The sequence below is a fragment of the Diabrotica virgifera genome, chromosome 2, assembly GCF_917563875.1.
Source record: "Diabrotica virgifera virgifera chromosome 2, PGI_DIABVI_V3a".
Lineage (NCBI taxonomy): Eukaryota > Metazoa > Arthropoda > Insecta > Coleoptera > Chrysomelidae > Diabrotica > Diabrotica virgifera.
The window spans coordinates 29,549,963-29,571,657 of record NC_065444.1 but is presented as its reverse complement, the minus strand read 5'-3'; the positions used below and the strand labels follow the sequence as shown (position 1 = coordinate 29,571,657).

Below are 21,695 nucleotides of genomic sequence, written 5' to 3'. Positions count from 1 at the left end.
TTTCCCCAGTATTTCAATAGCAGCCTCTCTAATACTACTGGCCATTTTTCTCCAAATTGTAGTAGGGCTTCCTTTCATGTTCCAACATATATTTTCTCTACTATTCTTTCCCTGAATACACCTTCTTCCTCATCTTTTAGCATCCACTACTTGATTTTTTGTGGTCCTCTCCGATATTTTGGTTTAGTTTCACTTTTTACTTCGATGTCCAGAACAAGCAGCTTATGTTGTTGGCTTACTGTCTCACTAACTATTACCTTGCAGTCCTTGCATTCACGTATGTCTTCTTTCCTTATCATGAAATAGTCTATTTGGGATTGATGTTGTCCACTTTTGTACGTAATAAGTTGAGTTTCTCTCTTTTTAAAGAATGTGTTAACAATCGCCATATCTAGTGCGCCAAATCTAATGAGATAAAACTGGACACCAAAGTAAAAAATCTTCAATAGTAATGTAAATATTTAATGATCACAAACTTGGAGAATAACAAAACATAACACTGGATAGATTCAATCCTTCATCGATAAATGCTTAAGAAAAATTATAAGAATATTTTGGCCCAACCGGATCACAAACTCAACCATATGGAAAAAACTAAACAAGAACCAAAACATAAAGAAATAAGAAAGATAAGATGGAAATGGTTGGGCCATATTCTGCGGAAACCGGACATAGACATAACAAAACGAGCATTGGAATTCCAACCTCCAGGAAAACGGAATCAGGGGGGGGTCGATAAATACATGGAAGAAAACAATTATTAAAGAAGCAGAAAACGTCGGCGTAACCTGGAAATAAGTCAGAGAAAAATCACACGATCGGCAAAAATGGAGAGTTACAGTAAATGCCCTATGTTTGAGTGGGAACGAAAAAGATAACACAACACTATTTTATATGGTATTTATAGACCGAGAGACAGCGCTGAAAAATTTCTTTGAATTTACTAAAGCTAGATTTTTCACAGTTGATTACTGTGAGTGTGTAGAGAAACATACTGCGGTCGGTCAAGCGAAACGTAGAACAGGGGTTACTGAGAGGGTATCAAAGTTGCTTTCCTACGAAGGTAATTATTTCCATTTACTAAGGCTGAAAATCAGTACACACATTCTAAATTAAATATAAATAAAAATTATTATAGTCGGTCAGCTGTATGACGGGACAGAGCTGGTCGGTCGGCCCCAATAGTCGATTGAGGAAATGAAGCATTTTGGCTCGCAATTTTTTCGTCTAGCATGGATTTACTTGAAATTTTCACAGAAGGTAGGGAATAGTCCAAGGATCATTTTATATATCATGCCGATATCATACGCTATAACCTTGGGGGTGGTTGCCACCCCATCTCGGGGTGGGAATTTTTTATTACATTTTAACCATGTAATTCGATGGAAAAAGTGATTCTAAAGAAAAAAATGTTTTTTACATTTTCTTCGTAAAACTAATATTCTTCCGAGTTATTCGCGCTTGAAAATAACTTTTTTAGAGGGTTTTTTGAGAATACCTCGAAAAATATGTATTTCATCAAAAAAACTGTAGATATCGAAATTCTATCTTTTAGTAACACAAACCAAATTCTTTTCCTATAATATCTTTAAGACCAATACAAACCGAGATACGGCATGTTAAAGGTTAGCTTTTTTCTTCAAATGCACAATTTGAAATATTCAAAGCCAAATAATTGGAAAAATTTGCATTTTTCGAGGAAAACTTAAATAATAATCTTTTTTCAAGCATATAATTAGACCTTTCAAAAAAAATAATAAAAAGTTTCTAGCATGAAAATTAAGCGACTTACAAAAAAATGTCGGTACCTGCTTTTCTCTACGAAAAAATCAGTGAAAACAACCCTCTAACTACCTTCCTAATTCAAAATTGGTCTTCACCTTTTTTTAGTTCCTTTTATATTTATATTATCAATACGCTCAAGGAGTTTGACCTATTTAAAATGCCTAATTTTGGAAAAATTGGAGCTTAAAGAAAAATTGATATTTTGCAATTTGGTATTTTTCACCTTTTACTTCAAAATATCTCCGAAAATACTGAAGATATGAAACAAATTATATACTACTAAATTGTAGCTTTTTAATGACTAAAATTACCCTGTGCATAGATTTTCATTACAGTGAATAGTTAGCTAGATTAGCCAGCTGTTTAAAACCTCTATTTACCAGCAAACACCCCCTTATTCGAGCCCTTTAAACCCGCCTCAATTAAAATCTAAGGCATCTTACGGAATTTAATTTACACAGTCTTATAGCTCCTTAAAAATCCTACAAAATCATTTTTGAGGGGTCTCATTACTGAAAGGGTATCAAAGTTGCTTTCCTACGAAGGTAATTAAATCCATTTACTAAGGCTGAAAATCAGTACACAGTGAGATATAATATTTTTCCAAAATTAGGCATTTTAAATAGGTCAAACTCCTTGAGTGTATTGATAATATAAATATAAAAGGAACTACAGAAAGATGAAGACCAATTTTGAATTAGGAAGGTAGTTAGGGGGTTGTTTTCACTGATTTTTTCGTAAGAAAAGCAGGTACAGACATTTTTTTGATTATAAGTCGCTTAATTTTCATACTAGAAACTTTTTATTATTTTTTTGAAAGGTCTAATTGTATACTTGAAAAAAGATTGTTTAAGTTTTCCTCGAAAAACGCAAATTTTTCCATTATTTGGCTTTTTTACTTACTTACTTAAGCCGTCCTCTTGTACCTTACGGTGTCGAGGCTTTTAATATTTCAAATTATGCATTTGACGAAAAAAGCTAACCTTTAACAGGCCGTATCTCGGTTTGTATTGGTCTTAAAGATATTATTGGAAAAGAATTTGGTTTGTTTTACTAAAAGATACAATTTTTATATCTACAGTTTTTTTATTAAATGAATATTTTTCGAGGTATTTTTAAAAACCCTCTAAAAAAGTCGATTTTTTCGTCGAAAAACTATTATTTTCAAGCGCGAATAACTCGAAAAATATTAGTTTGACGAAGAAAATGTAAAAAACATTTTTTTCTTAGAATCACTTTTTCCATCGAATTACGTGGTTAAAATGTAATAAAAAATTCCCACCTCCGAGATGGAGTAGCAACCACCCCCAAGGTTTTAGCGTTTGATAGCGGCATGATATAGAAAATGATCCTTGGACTATTTCCTACCTTCTGTGAAAATTTCAAGTAAATCCATGCTGGACGAAAACATTGCGAGCCAAAATGCTTCATTTCCTCAATCGACTATTGGGGCCGACCGACCGGCTCTGTCCCGTCATACAGCTGACCGACCATAATAACTTTTATTTATATTTAATCTAGAATGTTTGTACTGATTTTCAGCCTTAGTAAATGGAAATAATTACCTTTGTAGGAAAGCAATTTTGATACCCTCTCAATAACCCCTTTTCTATGTTTCGTTTGACCGACCGCAGTATGTTTCTCTACACACTCACAGTAATCAACTGTGAAAAATCTAGCTTTAGTAAATTCAAATAGATTTTTCAGCGCTGCCTCTCCGTCTATTAAGATTGATTCATATATTTGAAAAATTTTATGATTTGTTTTCTATACTTGTGGTTATCCTCTATTTAGGTTTTTCTTGTTCCTTTAACGGAATTACATTTTAGTCCATCTTTTTCAGTGGAAGACCATTTCATGCAGCGTGCTCTGTTGTGGATGTTCGCAACCAACATCAGCTGTCGAATTATCAACAGGAGAAAAAGATGTAACGGAATATATGAGGAGTAAAGAAAATGCACGATGTTTAGGTTTGCACCCGTCGGATAGTACAATAGCACTTACTAGTCACCAGCCTTTATTTCCACCTGGACGAGTTATTCACATCGTCAGGCATCATCCTACGTCTGGGCAGTAAGTGGATATTTAATAGATATTTTGTATCGTAGTAATTTTTATAAAAATGTTTGAAGTTTATTATTATCCATCTCAAATGTATAATCTCGGTAAAATCATATCTACAGTAATATATATGGTTATGATGGAAGAAGATATTGTGAGGTTGTTACTTGATCTTGTATCATTTAATTTAATATTGTTAATAATAAAAATGCTATGCAGCACGATAACTTAGAAACTGCAGAAAAGTTAAAGTGAAAAATACAGGGTGGGGCATTAGTGTGACAAAGTCCAATTACTCGTTTGTCGTAAGAGATACGAAAAATAGTTATTTACATAAAAGTTAGGGCATGGATAGGACCATAATTTAAAAATATTTTCAGATATACAGGGTCACCCCTATTGACAGGGTGACACAAGCTTATGTTTATTTAAATGGAACACCCTGTATATTTTTACATTTTTGGATTCTCCTCGATGTCTTCTTTCTCAAAATATAGGGTTTTGTAATATTATGCGAGGTAGTTTAAAAGATAATTACGTTTTATTGTTAATTTCGTAACAATATTAACACCCTGTAGAATTGTAGTGATTTGACATCGAAGTTTCTATTTATGGTCAAACGATTTTTATTATAGTCTATTATTGTCAAACATTAATAATATAGCGAAAAATTTAATATTAATATACAGGGTTGGTCAAAGCTCGGAATGAGTATTTTTTGAGTTTTCTTAAATGGAACACCCTGTATTTTAGTATTCTATTGAAATGATATTTTAAGGTACTTTTTTATTTCTTAAGCATTCCCTATACCTAAGTGCTTTAATTTTTGAGTTATTCGTGATTATTTAATCCAAACATTAATTGCAACAAAAATTACGTGAAATTTTATTAGGTGTCTGTGCAAATATTCAATCAAAAATAATTTTTCAAAAAAAAGTAGATATTAATCTAGCCTGATCCTTAATTTATTAATATTGGATGAGATATCCAAATACCTACGTAGTTAAGCTTGTTGGTGCGTAAAATATGAATAAAAACATGCAAGATTCCACCTAGTTGGCTATGACAATAAATTGGCTAAAACATTTGACATTATACTATTTTTATAGTTCCAGTTGCTTTGTTACCATTACTAATATTAATTTTTTAATAAGTAACTGATGAGTAACTGACTAAAAGGTTTTTGTGCTACGAGAGTATAACAAAAATGTGCTACTAGCAATAAGAATTTTTCATCAGCAATTCCCTGATACACGAAAACCAAGAAGAGAAACTTTTGAAAGTACACTAAAACGCTTTCAACAGTCTAGGTCTAGATAGTTAGATTATAAGAACGTTCTTCCCAATATGCAGATCCTCAGTTACTCATTTGAAAAATTCGTATTAGTAAGGGCAACAAAGCAACTGGAACTATTAAAATCGTATAATGTCAACTGTTTTAGCAAATTTATTGTCATAGCCAACTACAGTCCATCTAATTTACTTACCGTTGCACGTCATTATCTACGCCAGATATCTAAGTTGACATAGTTGCCAAAGTATAAAAAAATCCTGAATCCATTTTAAATCAAATATATCACATACTTATTGTAAACGTGGATTATACAACAAAATAAATTAATATTCAATGTAAATAAGTAAAAACTTAAAATAGAGAACAAGAATTAAGTTACAATCTTTTAAGATTTGCACAGCAAGCGTTTTTGCACTGCATTGTTAATAATTAAAAAACGGCTCCGAACTCTTGGCATGAAGCCGGTAGGTTTCTTTGTATTTGTCTACAATAACAACTAAAAAAGTTGTCAGATACCTCGATTATTCCAAGTCGTGATAAAATTAGGTGAAATTTATATTTTTATAGTAGAGGATCTTTTTATAGTAAAGTAAATAATAAAAACAGTAAATATAATAAAACACATGTTTATAGTAAAGAATATAAACAAATATGAAGTGTTATCACCGCAACTGTCAAATAAATGTTACCAATTTATTCTAAAATGTCACCTTCGTTCGATTACAGTTACAGTGTGTTCCGAACAAATCTGCTTCATAAAAACGCTTTATAATCCATTTATACAAATTAAATGAAACATATTATTGTGTATTTCGTTAGGTTAACATTAATAGAAATCGTCAAATATTATTTCTACGCGTATAGAATAAAATATGTCTAGTGGCTGTAATTTCAGTGTACTAGGCAAAATGATTCTAAAAATGAACACACCTACCGCCTAAATATTTCGTGTTGGTACCATGTGACGTCACAGGCTATGACGCGGATGACGTGCAACGGTTAGTAAATTAGACGAAGTATAGGTAGAATCTTGTATGGTTTTATTAATATTTTACGCACCAACAATCTTAACTACGTAGGTATTTGGATATCTCATCCAAAATTAATAAATTAAGGATCAGTCCAGATTAGTATCTACTTTTTATTGAAAAATTATTTTTGATTGAATATTTGCACAGCCACCTAATGAAATTTCACGTAATTTTTGTTGCAATTAATGTTTGGATTATATAATCACGAATAAATAAAAAATTAAAGTACTTAGGTACAATAGGGAATGCTTAAGAAATAAAAAAGTACCATAAAATATCATTTCATTAGAATACTAAAATATAGGGTGTTCCATTTAAGAAAACTCAGAAAATATTAATTCCGAGTTTTGACCAACCTTGTATATTAATATTAAACTTTTCGCTATATTATTAATGTTTAACAATAGTAGACTATATTAAAAATCGTTTGACCATAAATAGAGACTCTGATGTCAAATCACAACAATTCTACAGGGTGTGAATATTGCTACGAAATTAACAATAAAACGTAATTATCTTTTAAACTACCTCGTATAATATTACAAAACCCTAATTTGGAGAAAGAAGACATCGAGGAGAATCCAAAAATGTAAAAATATGCAGGTTGTTATATTTAAAAAAAAACATAAGTTTGTGTCACCCTGTCAATACGGGTGACCCTGTATATCTGAAAATATTTTTAAATTATGGTCCTATCCATGCCCTAACTTTGATGTTAATAACTTTTTTTCGTATTTCTTACGACAAACGGGTAATTGGACTTTGTCACACTAATGCCCCACCCTGTATATAAAAGTCTTAGAGCAGACTTCACATAAAAACGTTATGTGATATCTACCTAAAAAACATTATAGGGTGTAGGAGCCGGTATAGTAAGGATAAAGCAAGAAATACATTTCCCGGTAAGTCAATCCAAGGATGTCGCAATTTTCCAGGTGGAAATTACGGCTGCATGAAAGAAATAGAAGGAAAGAAAAGAATGTACCGTTCAATTACCATCTCCAATTACCATTTACTCAATAAGGGCAATGAAAAAGCATATGAAATGGCCAAACAAGCAGATGAAATAGCCAAACAAGCAGATGAAATGGCCAAACAAGCAGATGAAATGACCAAACAAGGATCATTAATGCCATTCATTGGACCGGAACACATCTGCGGCGTTGCAAAGGCATTAAAACGGTGGAGGAATTCACCAGGACTTCACCGGAAAGACAGGGAAGAGTTCATTACAGAGCATTCGCCAAAATTAATTAATGAGTTGTTAAGTCCGTGTAGAGGTGCTGGATTAGGGTTTGTCTAAAGGGCAAGGCAACTTTCTCATAATGCTTCCTCCAGTTAAATCCTTTACATTATCACAGATAATATTTATTATTAATAAACGTCAAATGTTTTTATAAAACATATGTACATAAAACGCACGAGTATTCAAAATAATCACTAACACAAACATATTAACAATTTCAGACAAAAGTATGAAAAAAGATGGAGGTAATGGTACTAACACAATTACTAATAAACCGTCCCTATGCATGATAAATGGAAAAAATGAGACTTAATTATTCTTTTGCATTTGAGATTACAGTTTCATGCGTGTTTCTTAATAAAATAAAATATCATGAAATATAAAATAAAACAAAATAAAATATAAAGTAAAATCAAGCCACGCTTTCCCTCTTCGATCACTCCCGTAGTGCAAAATCCTGTTTTTTAGGTTTTAGGTTATATTTCACACTCTTAAAAATTTTATTTCACTAATATATCACAAATGTTTTTCGCTATATTTAAAATATCCCCCTGTTTAAATGTTTAAGTATTTTGTAGATTTCATAGACATAAAAGTTTCATTTTTTCTATTTTTGTCACGCATGTAAACTTGTTTGACGCATATTTTGTCCAGTACAGTAAAACAGCTTCCAGTAAAGATGAGTAGAGAAATATAATTCTAAAATGTTTGATATAAATTATAGGCCAACAAATATATAAAAATTACAGAAAATACAACACGTATTTTTACGTCATCAACCCTAGTACGTTAAATAGGGCAGATACGGTACTACCATCCCGAAACGCTCGAATGATTAAGAATGAAATATATTGAAAAAGATTTTTTATCGTTGTCCTGAAATATTGTGAACCTAGGTTACCTATTAGTTACATATCTCCCACAGCATATGAAAACGTACCAAATTTATTATATTTCAATTAAATAAATTGAAAATGAACTTGTTTTATTAAACTTGTCACTTCTGTCGGTACTACTTAAGTGCCACACGACCTTTTTAAACACAGCACAGATTTGGATGTGCACCTTGTGTAAATGTTACTGCACTTACGAATTTAGATTCACTATTCACTCGATGAAAAAATAATATTGCAAACAATCTTTACCCATATCTAGTGATGTTGAAAAAGTAACTATTCGTTAAAAAGGACTCGTTACTTACGAATACCGAAAGTAACGATTACTACACGGAGAGGCAAATCGTTACTTTGATTACTCTGATTACTTCGTACCAATCGTATTAGAGCGAGTAACGACTATTATATCTACTTTGATTACTCTGATTACTTCGTACCAATCGTAACAGAGCGAGTAACGACTATTGTATCTACTTTGATTACTTTGATTACTCTGATTACTTCGTACTTCGTGAAGGTCGTTATTATATCGGAATACCTATACAAAATACCTACCTACTGAGAAATACGATTCTCGATATGATTACCGGTACTCAAATACAAAAGTAATCATAGTAATCAAATCATTTTTATCCCTTAAACAGATCGGTGAAGATCGTTGTTATATCGGAATACCTATACAAAATAGTTACCTACTGAGAAATACGATTCTAGATATGATTACCAGTACTCAAATACAAAAGTAATCTTCTTCTTCTTTTTCTTCTTTAAGTACCGTGCCCAAATTTTTAGGCGTAGGTAGCTTCCATAACAATTTGCCGATATCGTTCTCGATCTTGTGCGGCATGTAACAATTGATCTGCTGATAAGCCAGTCCATTGACGAAGGTTTCGGAGCCATGAATATTTCTTTCGACCAATTCCTCTTTTTCCGTCGATCTTTCCATTGAGTATTAACTGCAGCATCCTGTATCTGCTACCTCTCATTATATGCCCCAGATATTCAAGTTTTCTCTTTTTTATCATCTTCAGTAAGTCACCTTCGCCTTGACCTACTCTGTTTAAGACTTCTCTGTTTGAAATGCGTTGAACCCAAGATATTCTGAGCATTCTACGATACGACCACATCTCAAAGGCTTCTAATTTGTTCATCATGTTAACCTTCATGATCCAGGTTTCATTTTAGGAACTTGATTCTTAGTTGTAAGTTCAGCTGAGAGTTGCTCAGAATAGATCTAAGTTTCATAAATGCTCCTCTTGCAATTTCTATAGGAGTTTTAATTTCTTCATCCGGATTTAGTGTCTCGTTTATCCAACATCCTAGGTATTTAAAATGGTTAACTTTTGTTATTGATTCATCATTGACAAATAGTTGCATAGGGCTGACGTCTTGTTTACTAACTACAAGTAACTTTGTCTTTGTTGCATTTATGTTAAGTCCGTTATTGGAGCATTCTCTAGTGACTCGATCTGAAAGGAATTGAAGATCTTCGATATTTTCAGCCATGATCGCGGTGTCGTCTGCATATCTGATGTTGTTAATAGTTTCTCCCCCGATTCGAACTCCACATTGTCCTTCCAAGGCTTCATTAAAAATTATTTCTGAGTATACGTTAAACAAAGTTGGGGATAACACACAACCCTGTCTGACACCTCTTTGAATGCAAATTTTGTTTGTTTCTTTGCCGTCTACCAGAATAGAAGCTTCTTGATTCCAATATAGATGTTGTAAAAGTCTCAGATCTTTATCATCTATTCCAATCATTTCTAGATATTCAAACAACCTATCATGTTGAACTCTATCAAACGCCTTCTCAAAATCTATAAAGCAGACGTAAATTGGTTTCTGTACTTCCCATAATCGTTGAAGTAATGTTAACATTGAGAACAAAGCTTCCCTTGTTCCCAATCCTTCTCTGAAACCGAATTGTTTGTTTCCCATTGTCTCTTCACATTTCTGCTTGATTCTATTAAGAATTATCTGAAGAAGTAGCTTGAGAGAGTGGCTCATGAGACTAATTAGTCCAAAGTCTTTACATGATGATGTATTAGGTTTTTTTGGGAGTGGAATAAATGTAGACTCTAACCATATCTGTGGTATCATGCCAGTCTCGTATATATGGTTATAAATGTTTGTTAGTTGTGAGACATTGTCGTCATCCAGAAGAAGAAAGTAATCATAGTAATCAAAGTAACGAATACTGTAAATGATTACTTTATACAAAATACCTACCTACTGAGAAATACGATTCTCGTTATGATTACCGGTACTCAAATACAAAAGTAATCATAGTAATCAAAGTAACGAATACTGTAAATGATTACTTTATACAAAAGTAACGATTTGTAACGAATACTCGAAAGTAACTATAATCAACATCACTACCCATATCACTATAATTTAGATGTTGAATGAAGGTATGTGAAAGTTTCAGTAGTAAATACAACACTGAAAATTTTTGATTTCTAATATTGATAAATCTCAGCAAATGTTTCGGCGCTAATAAATTTTCTTATGAACATTTTCTGTAATGCCGGCACCATACTTCGCTATGTGCTATGTGTTATGCGGCTACGCTGTATGCGCCCAAATGTTTGTCGTTTGAAGTGTATTAAAAACCGACAATTGGACGGATAGGTGTATTTGCTATTCGTGCTTGTACGTTATGCGTGCGCATAGACGAATGAACCCTCCACACTTCGCCTTATGCAGCCGAATAAGGCGCATGACAAATAACACATAGCGAAGTGTGATGCCGGCATAATATGTTGATTCTTTTTCTTACTACTTGCTTAACCCTATCTTTTCACAGCATATTCTGTTTGCCGTTTTCTACATGCTAATCGCATTTTTTCTTGTCAATTTCTTCTTTAGTGAGGTCTCTTTTTTCCATTGCTGTTTTTATGTGTCCGTTATAATATCCTTTCTTCGGATATATCTCCATGTCTTCTGCGGTTTTTCTATGTATTGCATTTTATCAATTTATTTCCCAACCCCAGCTTCCTAATTCTCCTTCCAGCTGTTTTATCATGTAGACGTAGACAATGTTATGCTTTCATTTATAGCCGTCTAATCTTTGACATATCGATTATATTTTTTTCGTATTATACTATAGATACTCCCCTTTTTGCTCTTTGGTCGGTATTTACTCCGCTGTAGTAATAAACATATGCTTCTATTATTTCGTTTCGCTGACCCTTTTTTTATTTTAGTTAGTACCGATATGTCCATTGTTTAGTTCCTTAAAACTTTCTTGGTATTTATTGTTTATTATTATATACTCTGTATATTCCAACACCCTTTATTCATTGTCCGTTTTCCTTGCTAAGTTCGTTTCCGTCCAATATCCAAGGTTTTTGATGGAATTGTTAGCTTATATTTTTGTTTTTCAAGTGCCGAGGAGGTAACCCGCTTGGTTTGAACTATTCTGTTCTATTTATAGCGATAAAAAAAATTATGTAAATTTCATTGATTTGCTTTCTATTTGCTTAAGTCCTATCGTTGAAATCCTAAAATTCTACATAATTACTTATGAGTTAATCAACATAATGTGGATTTTACTAGGCTATTCTACATATATTCCAAAGTCGTCGCAATTTTCAGCATTGTTGGTTTGTTGTTAATTGTATATATTGTCCTTTTCATGATCATTTTTCAGTGCGTCACAAATGATAGGAAAAAGGGTAAGTCCGTGATAATACACATTTATGACATTTATTCTAACATGACATTTTAGTTAAATCTGACAGTTGTCACATTTTATTTTCAATTTAGAATAAAAACAAATCAAATGTGTTTCTTGCATTTATAAAATGGTATTTTCTTTGATTTGTATAGTCTTATAAATTATACAGATTATATTTGTAATATTATTATCTAATTAAAAAAAAATATTTTTTTAATTATGGCGCCATCTATCGACAACTAGAATAATCACAGAACTAGAAGTAATCACCGACGTGCCTTTTTTTCTGTCACATACAATTTAATGCTTTAGAAAGAAATCGAAAAACTGTGACGCACTGAAAGATGATCATGAGAAAAAGAATACAACCTTTTTTAAATACATAATATTCTGAATATTCTTTATTACATACTAATATAAAACGTAGAAGACACACGTTTTCAGTGTTTATAAAATGACTTTTTATCACTCTAAAAACTGTTATACTTTTTGTTATTTGTAGAGAAAGTTTTAAAAATAAATAAATTTTGTACGTTATTCAAGAAGAATAAATTTTATATAGCAAGTATAACTGCATGTAAAGAAGCTCACGATGGCCCCTGGATATGAATTGAGTACTTTGTGTAGTTGTGATGTTGTGTGAAGTGGTAGAACCTAGCAGAACGTTTAGACACGGGCCTAGCCGATCAATAATATAGTTTTGTTATTCCTTGATATTTTTAAATGTTTTCTTTTAAAATATATTATCTAAAATAGGTCCTTGACTCTACATTTTGCGTTGATAGACTGAGTAATATCTGCAAGAGAAGCTACACCGATAATGAAAATGCCAATAAATATATGCCGTTATCAAATAAACCTGTTTTTGGTGCCTATAGAGTATTAAAGTTAATCTAAATTATTATATTAGTTTGAGCAAATGATCGAAAGAAGGCCATTTTTGGGAAAAGTTTTTAGCAGTTATTTTATTGCTAGAATCAAATCTTAAGATTGCGTATACACTCACGGACAAAAATATTACATATTTTGAAATTAACGTTTGAAATGAAATTTTTTGTGCTGTCCCACTGTCACAGAAAGACGATTTCTTTTCCGAGTGCGATGTTTTAAAGTATCATATAAATGGTATAATCAGATTTAAATTTGATATGGGCTATATGGGGGCCAATATAATTTTTAAATGAAATCTTATCAAGGTAAGTATTCACTATTCTACCGACATAAAGACGTCCGTTGTGATGCATTAGTTACACGAATTTGTTAACCGATCTGGCTGGCAAATACCAAAATATGATCTTCTAAAATGTTTTTAATGTACATATCAGCTGTCATTCACCCAATCACCTCCACAAGTTCGGTACCTCTGTCCAAGAAATACCACTCCATACCACTATGCCGATACCACCAAAATTAACACTCTGTATGAGGTTACATCTGGCATACCGTTCATCATATGGAAGCAGGATTGACAAAACTTCGTCCACAGAAGAGTTGGTGAACAGTATGTCAGTTGTAACCTCATACAGAGCGTTAGTTTTGGTGGTAGCGGCATAGTGCTAAGGGGCGGTATTGCTTTGAAAGGACATACCGAACACCTTGAGGTGATTAGGCGAATGCCTAATGACATGTACATTGAAAACATTTTAGGAGATGTTTTGCCATTTGCAAGCCACTTCGGATATGACATATTGATGCGAATGCACATCTTTATGTCGCTAGAACAGTGAATACCTACCTTGATGAGATTCAATTTAAAAATTATATTGGCCAGAATATAGTCCAGATCAGATTTAAATCCGATTATAGCGTTTATATGACACTTTAAAACATCACATTTGGAAAATAAATCCTATTCCTATGATACTGGGGGGCTAAAGATAGCAGCAGAAAAAATTTCATTTCACATGCATTTGCAATATTTTTGTCCGTGAGTATATAAGCAGAAAGTGTGCTATTTTGTTTATTAACAAATTAGCGTTCCGAAATCGTGCCTTTTTTCAATTATTGCTCCGAAGATTTTAACTTTAAATCAAAAACACGCGAATTAAAATTCACCGTAATTTAATTCTACACAGAGATATTTTTTATAATTATACTCTTAATTATTATTAAATTAATAATAATTTATAAGATAATTAACTATATATCGTACCTTATTTTTTAGTGGTCTTTAGCCAATGTTGACATCCATCTTATTCCAGCATGTTTCATAAAATCGTCCAAGTTATTCCTGTACTTATTAAGTACAGTTATTTCCAGTATCGCCAAAATATCTGTTTATTCTATCCCTTATCTCTTTTCAAATGGTATGATCTACAAATGTTGTATCAGTATAATCATTAAAATGCGGCCTTATATTTATTGCATGAGAAAAATATAAAATTGAAGCGATACAACATTAAATTTAGGTTAGAACCAAAAAAAAGAGAAGCAAACCTTAATTAATTCACATATAGAATTTGTCTATTCAACCTCTAAAGTGGTTGGTAACCCTGGTTGTCAGATTGGAGTTACCCACGTGAGCTGGATTAACCCTTAAACGCCCAAGGGTGGGTAAAAAATGTCCACCTAATGCGTATTCCCTTGTAACATATTTATTAAGTGTTTAAAAATGTTTCAAAAATTATTTATTGTTAAAAATACAGTCCTTTATCGAATGTTAATTTGGTTTTAGCGATATTTTTGAAAATGAAAGTAATATCTTGAGTTAAATATGGGTGAGCATAAAAAGTACAACCTTGCTAAAACTTGTTACTAAAGGTTTCTCTATAATTTCTCGTTAGTAGGAACATAATCTATATAAAATTATCCACTAAATTATCGACATAATTATCCGCCAATCAGGAGGCTGAAAGGAAGAATGTGAAGAAAATCGGACAAATCTGAATTAATGGCTTTTACTGGTATGTTAATTTTGATGTACATTGTAATTTTGTTGTAAGGTTTGTAAATTGTTTATATTAATATTTTAGAAGATGCTGTGTTTACTAAGCATAAGATTCGTAAGTTTAATCCATTTCCAACAACTCTCAATAAATATATTAGCTATTTTCGAGGTGGACATTTTTTACCCACCCTTGGCGTACATGGAACCTAAAAAAGGTTGGGTGTTTAAGGGTTAATAGACATGTATGATGCCCAAAGACAATTAAGGGATACTTCTAATTGTCGGAAAAATGAAAGATTACCCATGAACGATCAGATCAATCACTTATTTTGTATTTGCTGTCTTTTCTATAAATAACAAACGTTTGGTATAGAAAAAGACGGCAAATACAAAATAAGTGATTGATGTTATCATTCATGGGCAATCTTTCATTTTTCCGACTGTAGTTTAAATTTGTTTATATGTCAACGCTGTTTTGGATAACACAGGCCGACAAAATTTAACCAATATTCGGACCCAAAAATCAGAATATACTTTTCAGAAGGTTTTTTTGTGCGCTGAATCCGAAGCTGAGCTCCAAATTAGCTCTGGTTTCTGATATATCCTAACCAAAAGTGCAAAAATCGGTGTTTTTTACCTTTTTTGAGGTTATGTAGCATAGCTATATAATTTTTCTCCCAGAAACTGTTATAACCATCTTAAAAGCCTCAATCTTTTAAATGAAGTTTAGTGTACTCAGATATTTTCTTTTTGACTGAGATAATCGCATTTTAAAGTTGCTTAGTTTGAAAAAAACCTACAAACCATAAGATTATGTAAGGTTTGTTCCAACCCATCACAAAAACCGTTCTTGAACAGTTACGAGTATGCGCAGTAACAAAAAATGTGTTATTGCGCATAATTGTAGTATAAGGGAAACTCTGAATTCAGAAATGTCAAACTCATAAAACCGTATTCCAACATCCTCCAAACAAATTAACTCCTAGAAACCATCCCTTTCAATCCGCAAGTATGCAATCCCATGTAACCCTGGAATCACTAAGATTAATTGCTTACTGTCATCATCATCATCATCATCCAACCAATTTACGTCCACTGCTGGACATAGGTCTCCCCCAATTGTTTCCACACTTCACGGTTTTGTGCTGATTTTTGCCAGTTTTTACTAATCCGCCTGATATCATCTGTCCATCGTGTAGGCGGCCTTCCTCTACTTCGTTTATCTTCTCTTGGTCTCCACTCCATCAGCCTTCGTGCCCATCTTGAATCTTTCAGCCTGGCGACGTGTCCTGCCCAGTTCCATTTGAGCCTGGTGATACGTTCTACAACATCTGCGATACCGGTTGTTTGTCTGAGATCTTCATTTCTTATTTTATCCCGTAGAGTTACGCCCAGCATGGATCTTTCCATGCGCCTTTGAGCAACCCGCATTTTCGACGCTGTTGCCTTGGTTAGAGTCAGTGTCTCTGCTCCATATGTCATTACCGGTAGCACACATTGGTCAAACACTTGTCTTTTTAAACCGATCGGTATACTGCTCCTAAATATGTCTCTCAGAGCTCCGTAGGCTGCCCAAGCAAGAGTTAATCTTCTTTTTATTTCGCATGTTTGGTTATCTCTGCCAATTCTAATTTCATGACCCAAGTAAATGTACTTTTCCACTAGTTCTACTTGTTCGCGTATAATCAGCTGTCCGCTAGGAATCAGATTAGTCATAAATTTAGTTTTAGAAAAGTTCATTTTCAGGCCTATTTTCCAGCAGATAGCGTCTAACTCATTTAGCATTTTCTTTACTTCTCCTAGGTCATCAGTTATAAGGACTATGTCATCTGCAAAACGAAGATGATTTAACTTTTCTCCATCTATTTTGATCCCTTTATTGTCCCAGTTGAGCATCTTAAAGGCATATTCCAGAACAGTTATGAATAGTTTTGGCGAGAGTGTGTCGCCTTGTCTTACGCCGCGTTCTATGCTTATTTGTTTGGTTTTATCATGTAACTTAACACTCATTGTTGCCTCTTTATAAATATTATAGATGAATGTACTGTAACGGTAGTCAATGCGGCATTCATTTAGAGCTTCTAAAATGCTATCCAGCTCTATCGTGTCAAAGGCTTTATGAAAATCCACGAATGCTAGGACAAGGGGTTTATTATATTCTATTGACTTCTCAATTAGTAACTTGACTGCCTGCAGATGGTCGTTTGTCCCAAAGTTTGATCGAAATCCAGCTTGTTCTTTTGGCTGGTAAAAATCTAGCTTCTTTTCTACTCTTGATGTCACTACTTTTGTAAAGAGTTTGTATAAGTGGTTTAGCAGGCTAATGGGTCTATAATGTTCTAAGTCTGTCTTATCTCCCTTCTTATGCAAAAGTATTGTTACTGCGTTTTTCCATTTTTCAGGTATCGACTTTTGATGAAGGCATAAGTTGAAGAGATTTTTTATTTTACCTATAAGAATGTGGCCTCCGTTTTTAATGGCCTCTATTACGACTCCATCTTCACCTGGTGCTTTTCCATTTTTCATTTTTCTCAGTGCTTGATGGATTTCGCTAGTGGTTATCTCTGGTAGTATTTCGGAGCCTTGGTTTATTATTTTCTTTGAAACCGCTTCCCTCAGATTATTTTGATTCAGCCTTTGGCTCCTATATAGTTCCAAATAAAATTCTTCTACGATATTTAGTAAATCTTCTCTTCATCATCCAGCCTCAAAAGTCCACTGCTGAACATAGGCCTCCTCCCCTCGTTTCCAACCCCATCTATCCTGCGCCGCCCTCATCCAGTTTTTATTTACCTTTCTTAAGTCGTCAGTCCATCTTGTAGGCGGTCGACCGACGCTTCTCTTGTCTTCTCTTGGCCTCCATTCCAATAACCTCTTCGTCCATCGCCCATCTGTCATTCTGGCTACGTGTCCTGCCCATCTCCACTTCAACCTGGCTATCCTCTCGATGACGTCAGTCACCTTTGTTCTTCTCCTGATTTCTTCGTTTCTGATTTTGTCTCGCAGAGTTATTCCTAACATTGACCGCTCCATTCTTCTCTGCGTGACTCTTAGTTTGGTAGCCGAGGCTTTAGTTAAGGTAAGTGTTTCTGATCCGTACGTCAAGACTGGGAGGACGCACTGATCTTCTTTGATCTTCTGAAATCTTGAAAAACCGCACTGAAATCTTCTCTGTTTGATGTTATTTCGCTGTTTTTATTTTTTAATTTATGTATTTCGCATTTTCCGTTGGTCAATTTCCTTCGTAAAACTTTCAAACTTTTATTTTCTTCTATGGTTTTCTGGATGCTTTGAGTTTTATACTTCCTTAGATCTTTTCTGATTTCCTTTGACACTTTCTTGTTGATGTCTCTTAACGCACTTTTTTCAGTATTTTCGCTTCCTCTCATTTTACTTCGCGTTTTGATTAGTTCTCTAGTTTCTGGGCTTATTTTTTCATCTCTCTTCTTTTTTGGGCAGTTTTTTCGTTGACTTTCTTCAATGGCTCTAATTATGTTTTCATTTAAGTTATTTATACTTTCATCTGAAGTTGTATTTCTTTCCAAAGCAGCGTTTATATGGTGTTGGTATTTATCAATATTTAACTGTAACATGCTTACTGTAACATATCAAAATAAAATCAGATACAGTATATTGTGTTTACTTATCGAAACAAAACACCTCTAACCCTATCAACCCCTACAAACGACCCCAGCAAACACAACCTCATTTGAAAGAGAAAGACATACTTTAGGGTGTGTGCGTATTAGTTTAGGATAGAATAAATTACCGGGCTCACATAACTTTAAAAATTGCCAAAACCGCTATTTTTGTACTTTTAGGTTAGGATATCTCAGAAACCGGAGTCAATTTGGAGCTCAGATTCGTATTCAGCTCATCAAAAACATTTTGAAAGTACGGTATGCGGCAAAATAAACAGTACTGAAATTCGTATGCCTCAAATTTGTATGTGTCAGGAGCGTTCTCAGTTTTGTAGAAAAAGGCACGGTTTCAGCAGGACGGGGCAACCTGTCACACTGCCAGGGGGTTTCTTCGAATACGGCGCGATCATTTTGGAGATCGTCGTATTTTGCGTGGCAGTGATTTTCCATGCCCATCGCACTCACTAGACCTAACGCCACCTGATGCGTACATAAGGGAACTGCTGAAGGAGGCAGACCAATCTGCCGTCTGACGTTCCGGAATTGTGGACTAGAATTAAAGATTTTTTCGTTCCAGAGGGCATCTTTAACATCTGTTTTATCGGGAACGTCGTCGTGAATAATGTTTGCAAGGCTATTACCAGAGAACGGCGGTTATCGCCAGTGGCGCACACCCACACCCCTCCTACACGCGACACTATATACACGACATTTTAGATTTTCTAAATCTGACGGAATTGAAAATTGTGCTAACTCCCATCTTAAAATTCAGGAAAAGACTCACCCATTCATATGTCAACCACCCATTTTGGTCCACGGGTGTAGATTTTACGGCCCTTCCTATACATTACCAGAGAACAGCAGTTCTCACCAGTAGCGCACAACCCCCCTACACGAGACACTATATATACACAAAATTTTCCTATTTAGGGCCTGTTTTTCGGTCTCGTCCCCAAAACTCCCAAAAACTTCAAAAATTTAAGTCCCACCTTTGCGGCTTCTAATAGTACTGATCATTACCTCTCCAACGCATGTCTAATTTTGAAAATCGGTTATACCATTCAAAAGTTACCGAGTTCAGAAATATGACTCAATTTCTATTAAAAAATGGAAAATGTTTGTGGAGATGTATGTACGTGACTGGAAAAGTTAAACCGATCTGAATTTTTTTTCTGTGTTTGAAGAGGGGGTCAAGACCGATTCAGAACCGGTGTAGTTTGTGACTTTTGACCACCCATAAGCCAGCTATAGGTAGGTACAAAACGGCATATTTTTGAGGGTATATATATCTTCGGTTCGAGAAGAGACAGGAGAACCGCAAATACATACACCAAATCAATAGTGTTGAGTTAAGCTTTCAAATGGTGTTCAAGCCGTCAGGATCAGACATACACACGGCTCAGTATCGCCGAAAAACTGAAAAACTAAACTTTGAAAATTTTGGTTTTTCGACAATTACTCAAAATTTCAACCTACGAATTGCGCCAATAACTGAGCGTTTGTAGAAGAACTCTAGACGAATCTGACGATGTATACCTCATATCCGGGAAAATTCGAATTTTTAAGTTATAGGCTTCATAAGTATGATCAAATCTATTTCCTATGGGAAAAACGTTTTTTCAAGCTCAATAATTCCTGTAATAGCTCCAGTTATCATACTTGACCTTAGATGCATCAGATACTACTTGTCAATACGTTTCAAACTCATGTTTAGTGATCAAAATCGGTCAAGCCGTTTAGAAGGTATTTCGCTACAAAAGTATAATAAAATTAACGGTTATTCCCGAAATGGTTTATATAGTTGTAGTGGTTGATCTGGCAACGGGCAATCCGAGTTCATTAACCGGCCATCCCAATATTTTTTTTTCAATCTATTTCGAATAGAAAAAAAATTAGTGTACATTCGATGGACACTAGATCATTTGGGAGATAATGCGACAAATGCGACCATTTATAAAGCTTAACGTGTAATCGAGAAAAATTGCATTCAACTTCATACATTTAATTTATAAAAAACTTTGAAAAACTCCTGATACAAGAATAAAAAACCGCTAAACGCCGTAAAAATGAGTGGCGCATACAATATTAGAGCTACAAAAGATCTGATATGAATATTACCTGGCGCGAAAATGTATTTTCATTTTGATGCAAAATAAAATTTTAGTTTTATTTTAACGATTTTTCCATAATATTTGCTAAATTCGAATTAAACGCGCCACAAAAGAGTTTCAAAATTCAAACTGTATCAAAGTTACTCTTTTGTGGCGCATTTTACTTCAAATTTATATTATGGAAAAATCTTTTAAAATAAAACTAAAATTTTATTTTGCATCAAAATGACAATACATTTTTGCACCACGTAATATTCATATCAGGGCCCGGATTACGTACACTCGATACGCATCGTATCCGCCATGTTTTCCCATAAGGCGCTACAGTAAAACATGGCGAATACGATGCGTATCGAGTGTACGTAATCCGGGCCCAGATCTTTTGTAGCTGGAATATTGTATGCGCCACTCATTTTTACGGCTTTTAGCGGTTTTCTATTCTTGTATCATGTATACTAAATCAGTCACTTTAAAAATTCTACGAGATAGTAATGTTAGCATACTCTATGGGTATCACTAATAACTTAGTATTAAATACACACTAATATACTGATGCTTTAACTAACTTAGTTATATATGATTTTAGACAAACACTAAACAAGAAGGATCCAGTTTATCAGGCTCTTTGGGCCCGAAACACCGACTTCGACGAAGTTCTCATTTCGCCTGTGATGGTCCAGGACCACATGCCCGACAAAGTATTGGAAGCCCTCAACAAGGTATGTCGTGATATGAGAGAGTCTCATTATTTGGATTCCCGCTCAGTGTATACCTTAATGAATGAAACAGAATAGTTGTTGCATGACGCTTTTGATGTCGTTGTCCTAGTAGATACCGAAGAATAAATAGTAATAGTTTTAATTTGACACTAAGAAAACAGTATTAGACAATATTGTAATAGTATTTTATGACACGGTACTTAAAGAAGTCTCTTAAATGACCAACATATGGTAATTATACAGGGTGTCTCAGAAACTCTCCTGACAAACGAATTTCGGAGATGCCTCAGATAATTTTAAAACAATTTAATCCATTTCACCTAGTCCGAATATGCTTCC

The 21,695-nt window shown here is 33.9% G+C and overlaps 1 protein-coding gene and 1 long non-coding RNA gene across 6 annotated transcripts in view; one reads left to right on the top strand and one right to left on the bottom strand.

Annotated features, from left to right (window-relative positions):
- LOC126879472 (diacylglycerol lipase-alpha) overlaps positions 1–21,695 on the top strand; it is a 142,094-nt gene that overhangs the window by 72,815 nt on the left and 47,584 nt on the right. For all 5 annotated transcript variants that reach the window (XM_050642497.1, XM_050642500.1, XM_050642499.1 and 2 more), the window contains exons 11-12: positions 3,629–3,858; positions 21,224–21,356. In XM_050642497.1, the coding sequence (XP_050498454.1) occupies positions 3,629–3,858; positions 21,224–21,356 (363 nt within the window). The remainder of the gene's footprint in view (positions 1–3,628; positions 3,859–21,223; positions 21,357–21,695) is intronic.
- LOC126879473 (uncharacterized) overlaps positions 1–21,695 on the bottom strand; it is a 62,999-nt gene that overhangs the window by 26,046 nt on the left and 15,258 nt on the right. Inside the window, exon 2 of the long non-coding RNA XR_007696069.1 lies at positions 14,151–14,311. This is a non-coding gene — a long non-coding RNA (uncharacterized LOC126879473). The remainder of the gene's footprint in view (positions 1–14,150; positions 14,312–21,695) is intronic.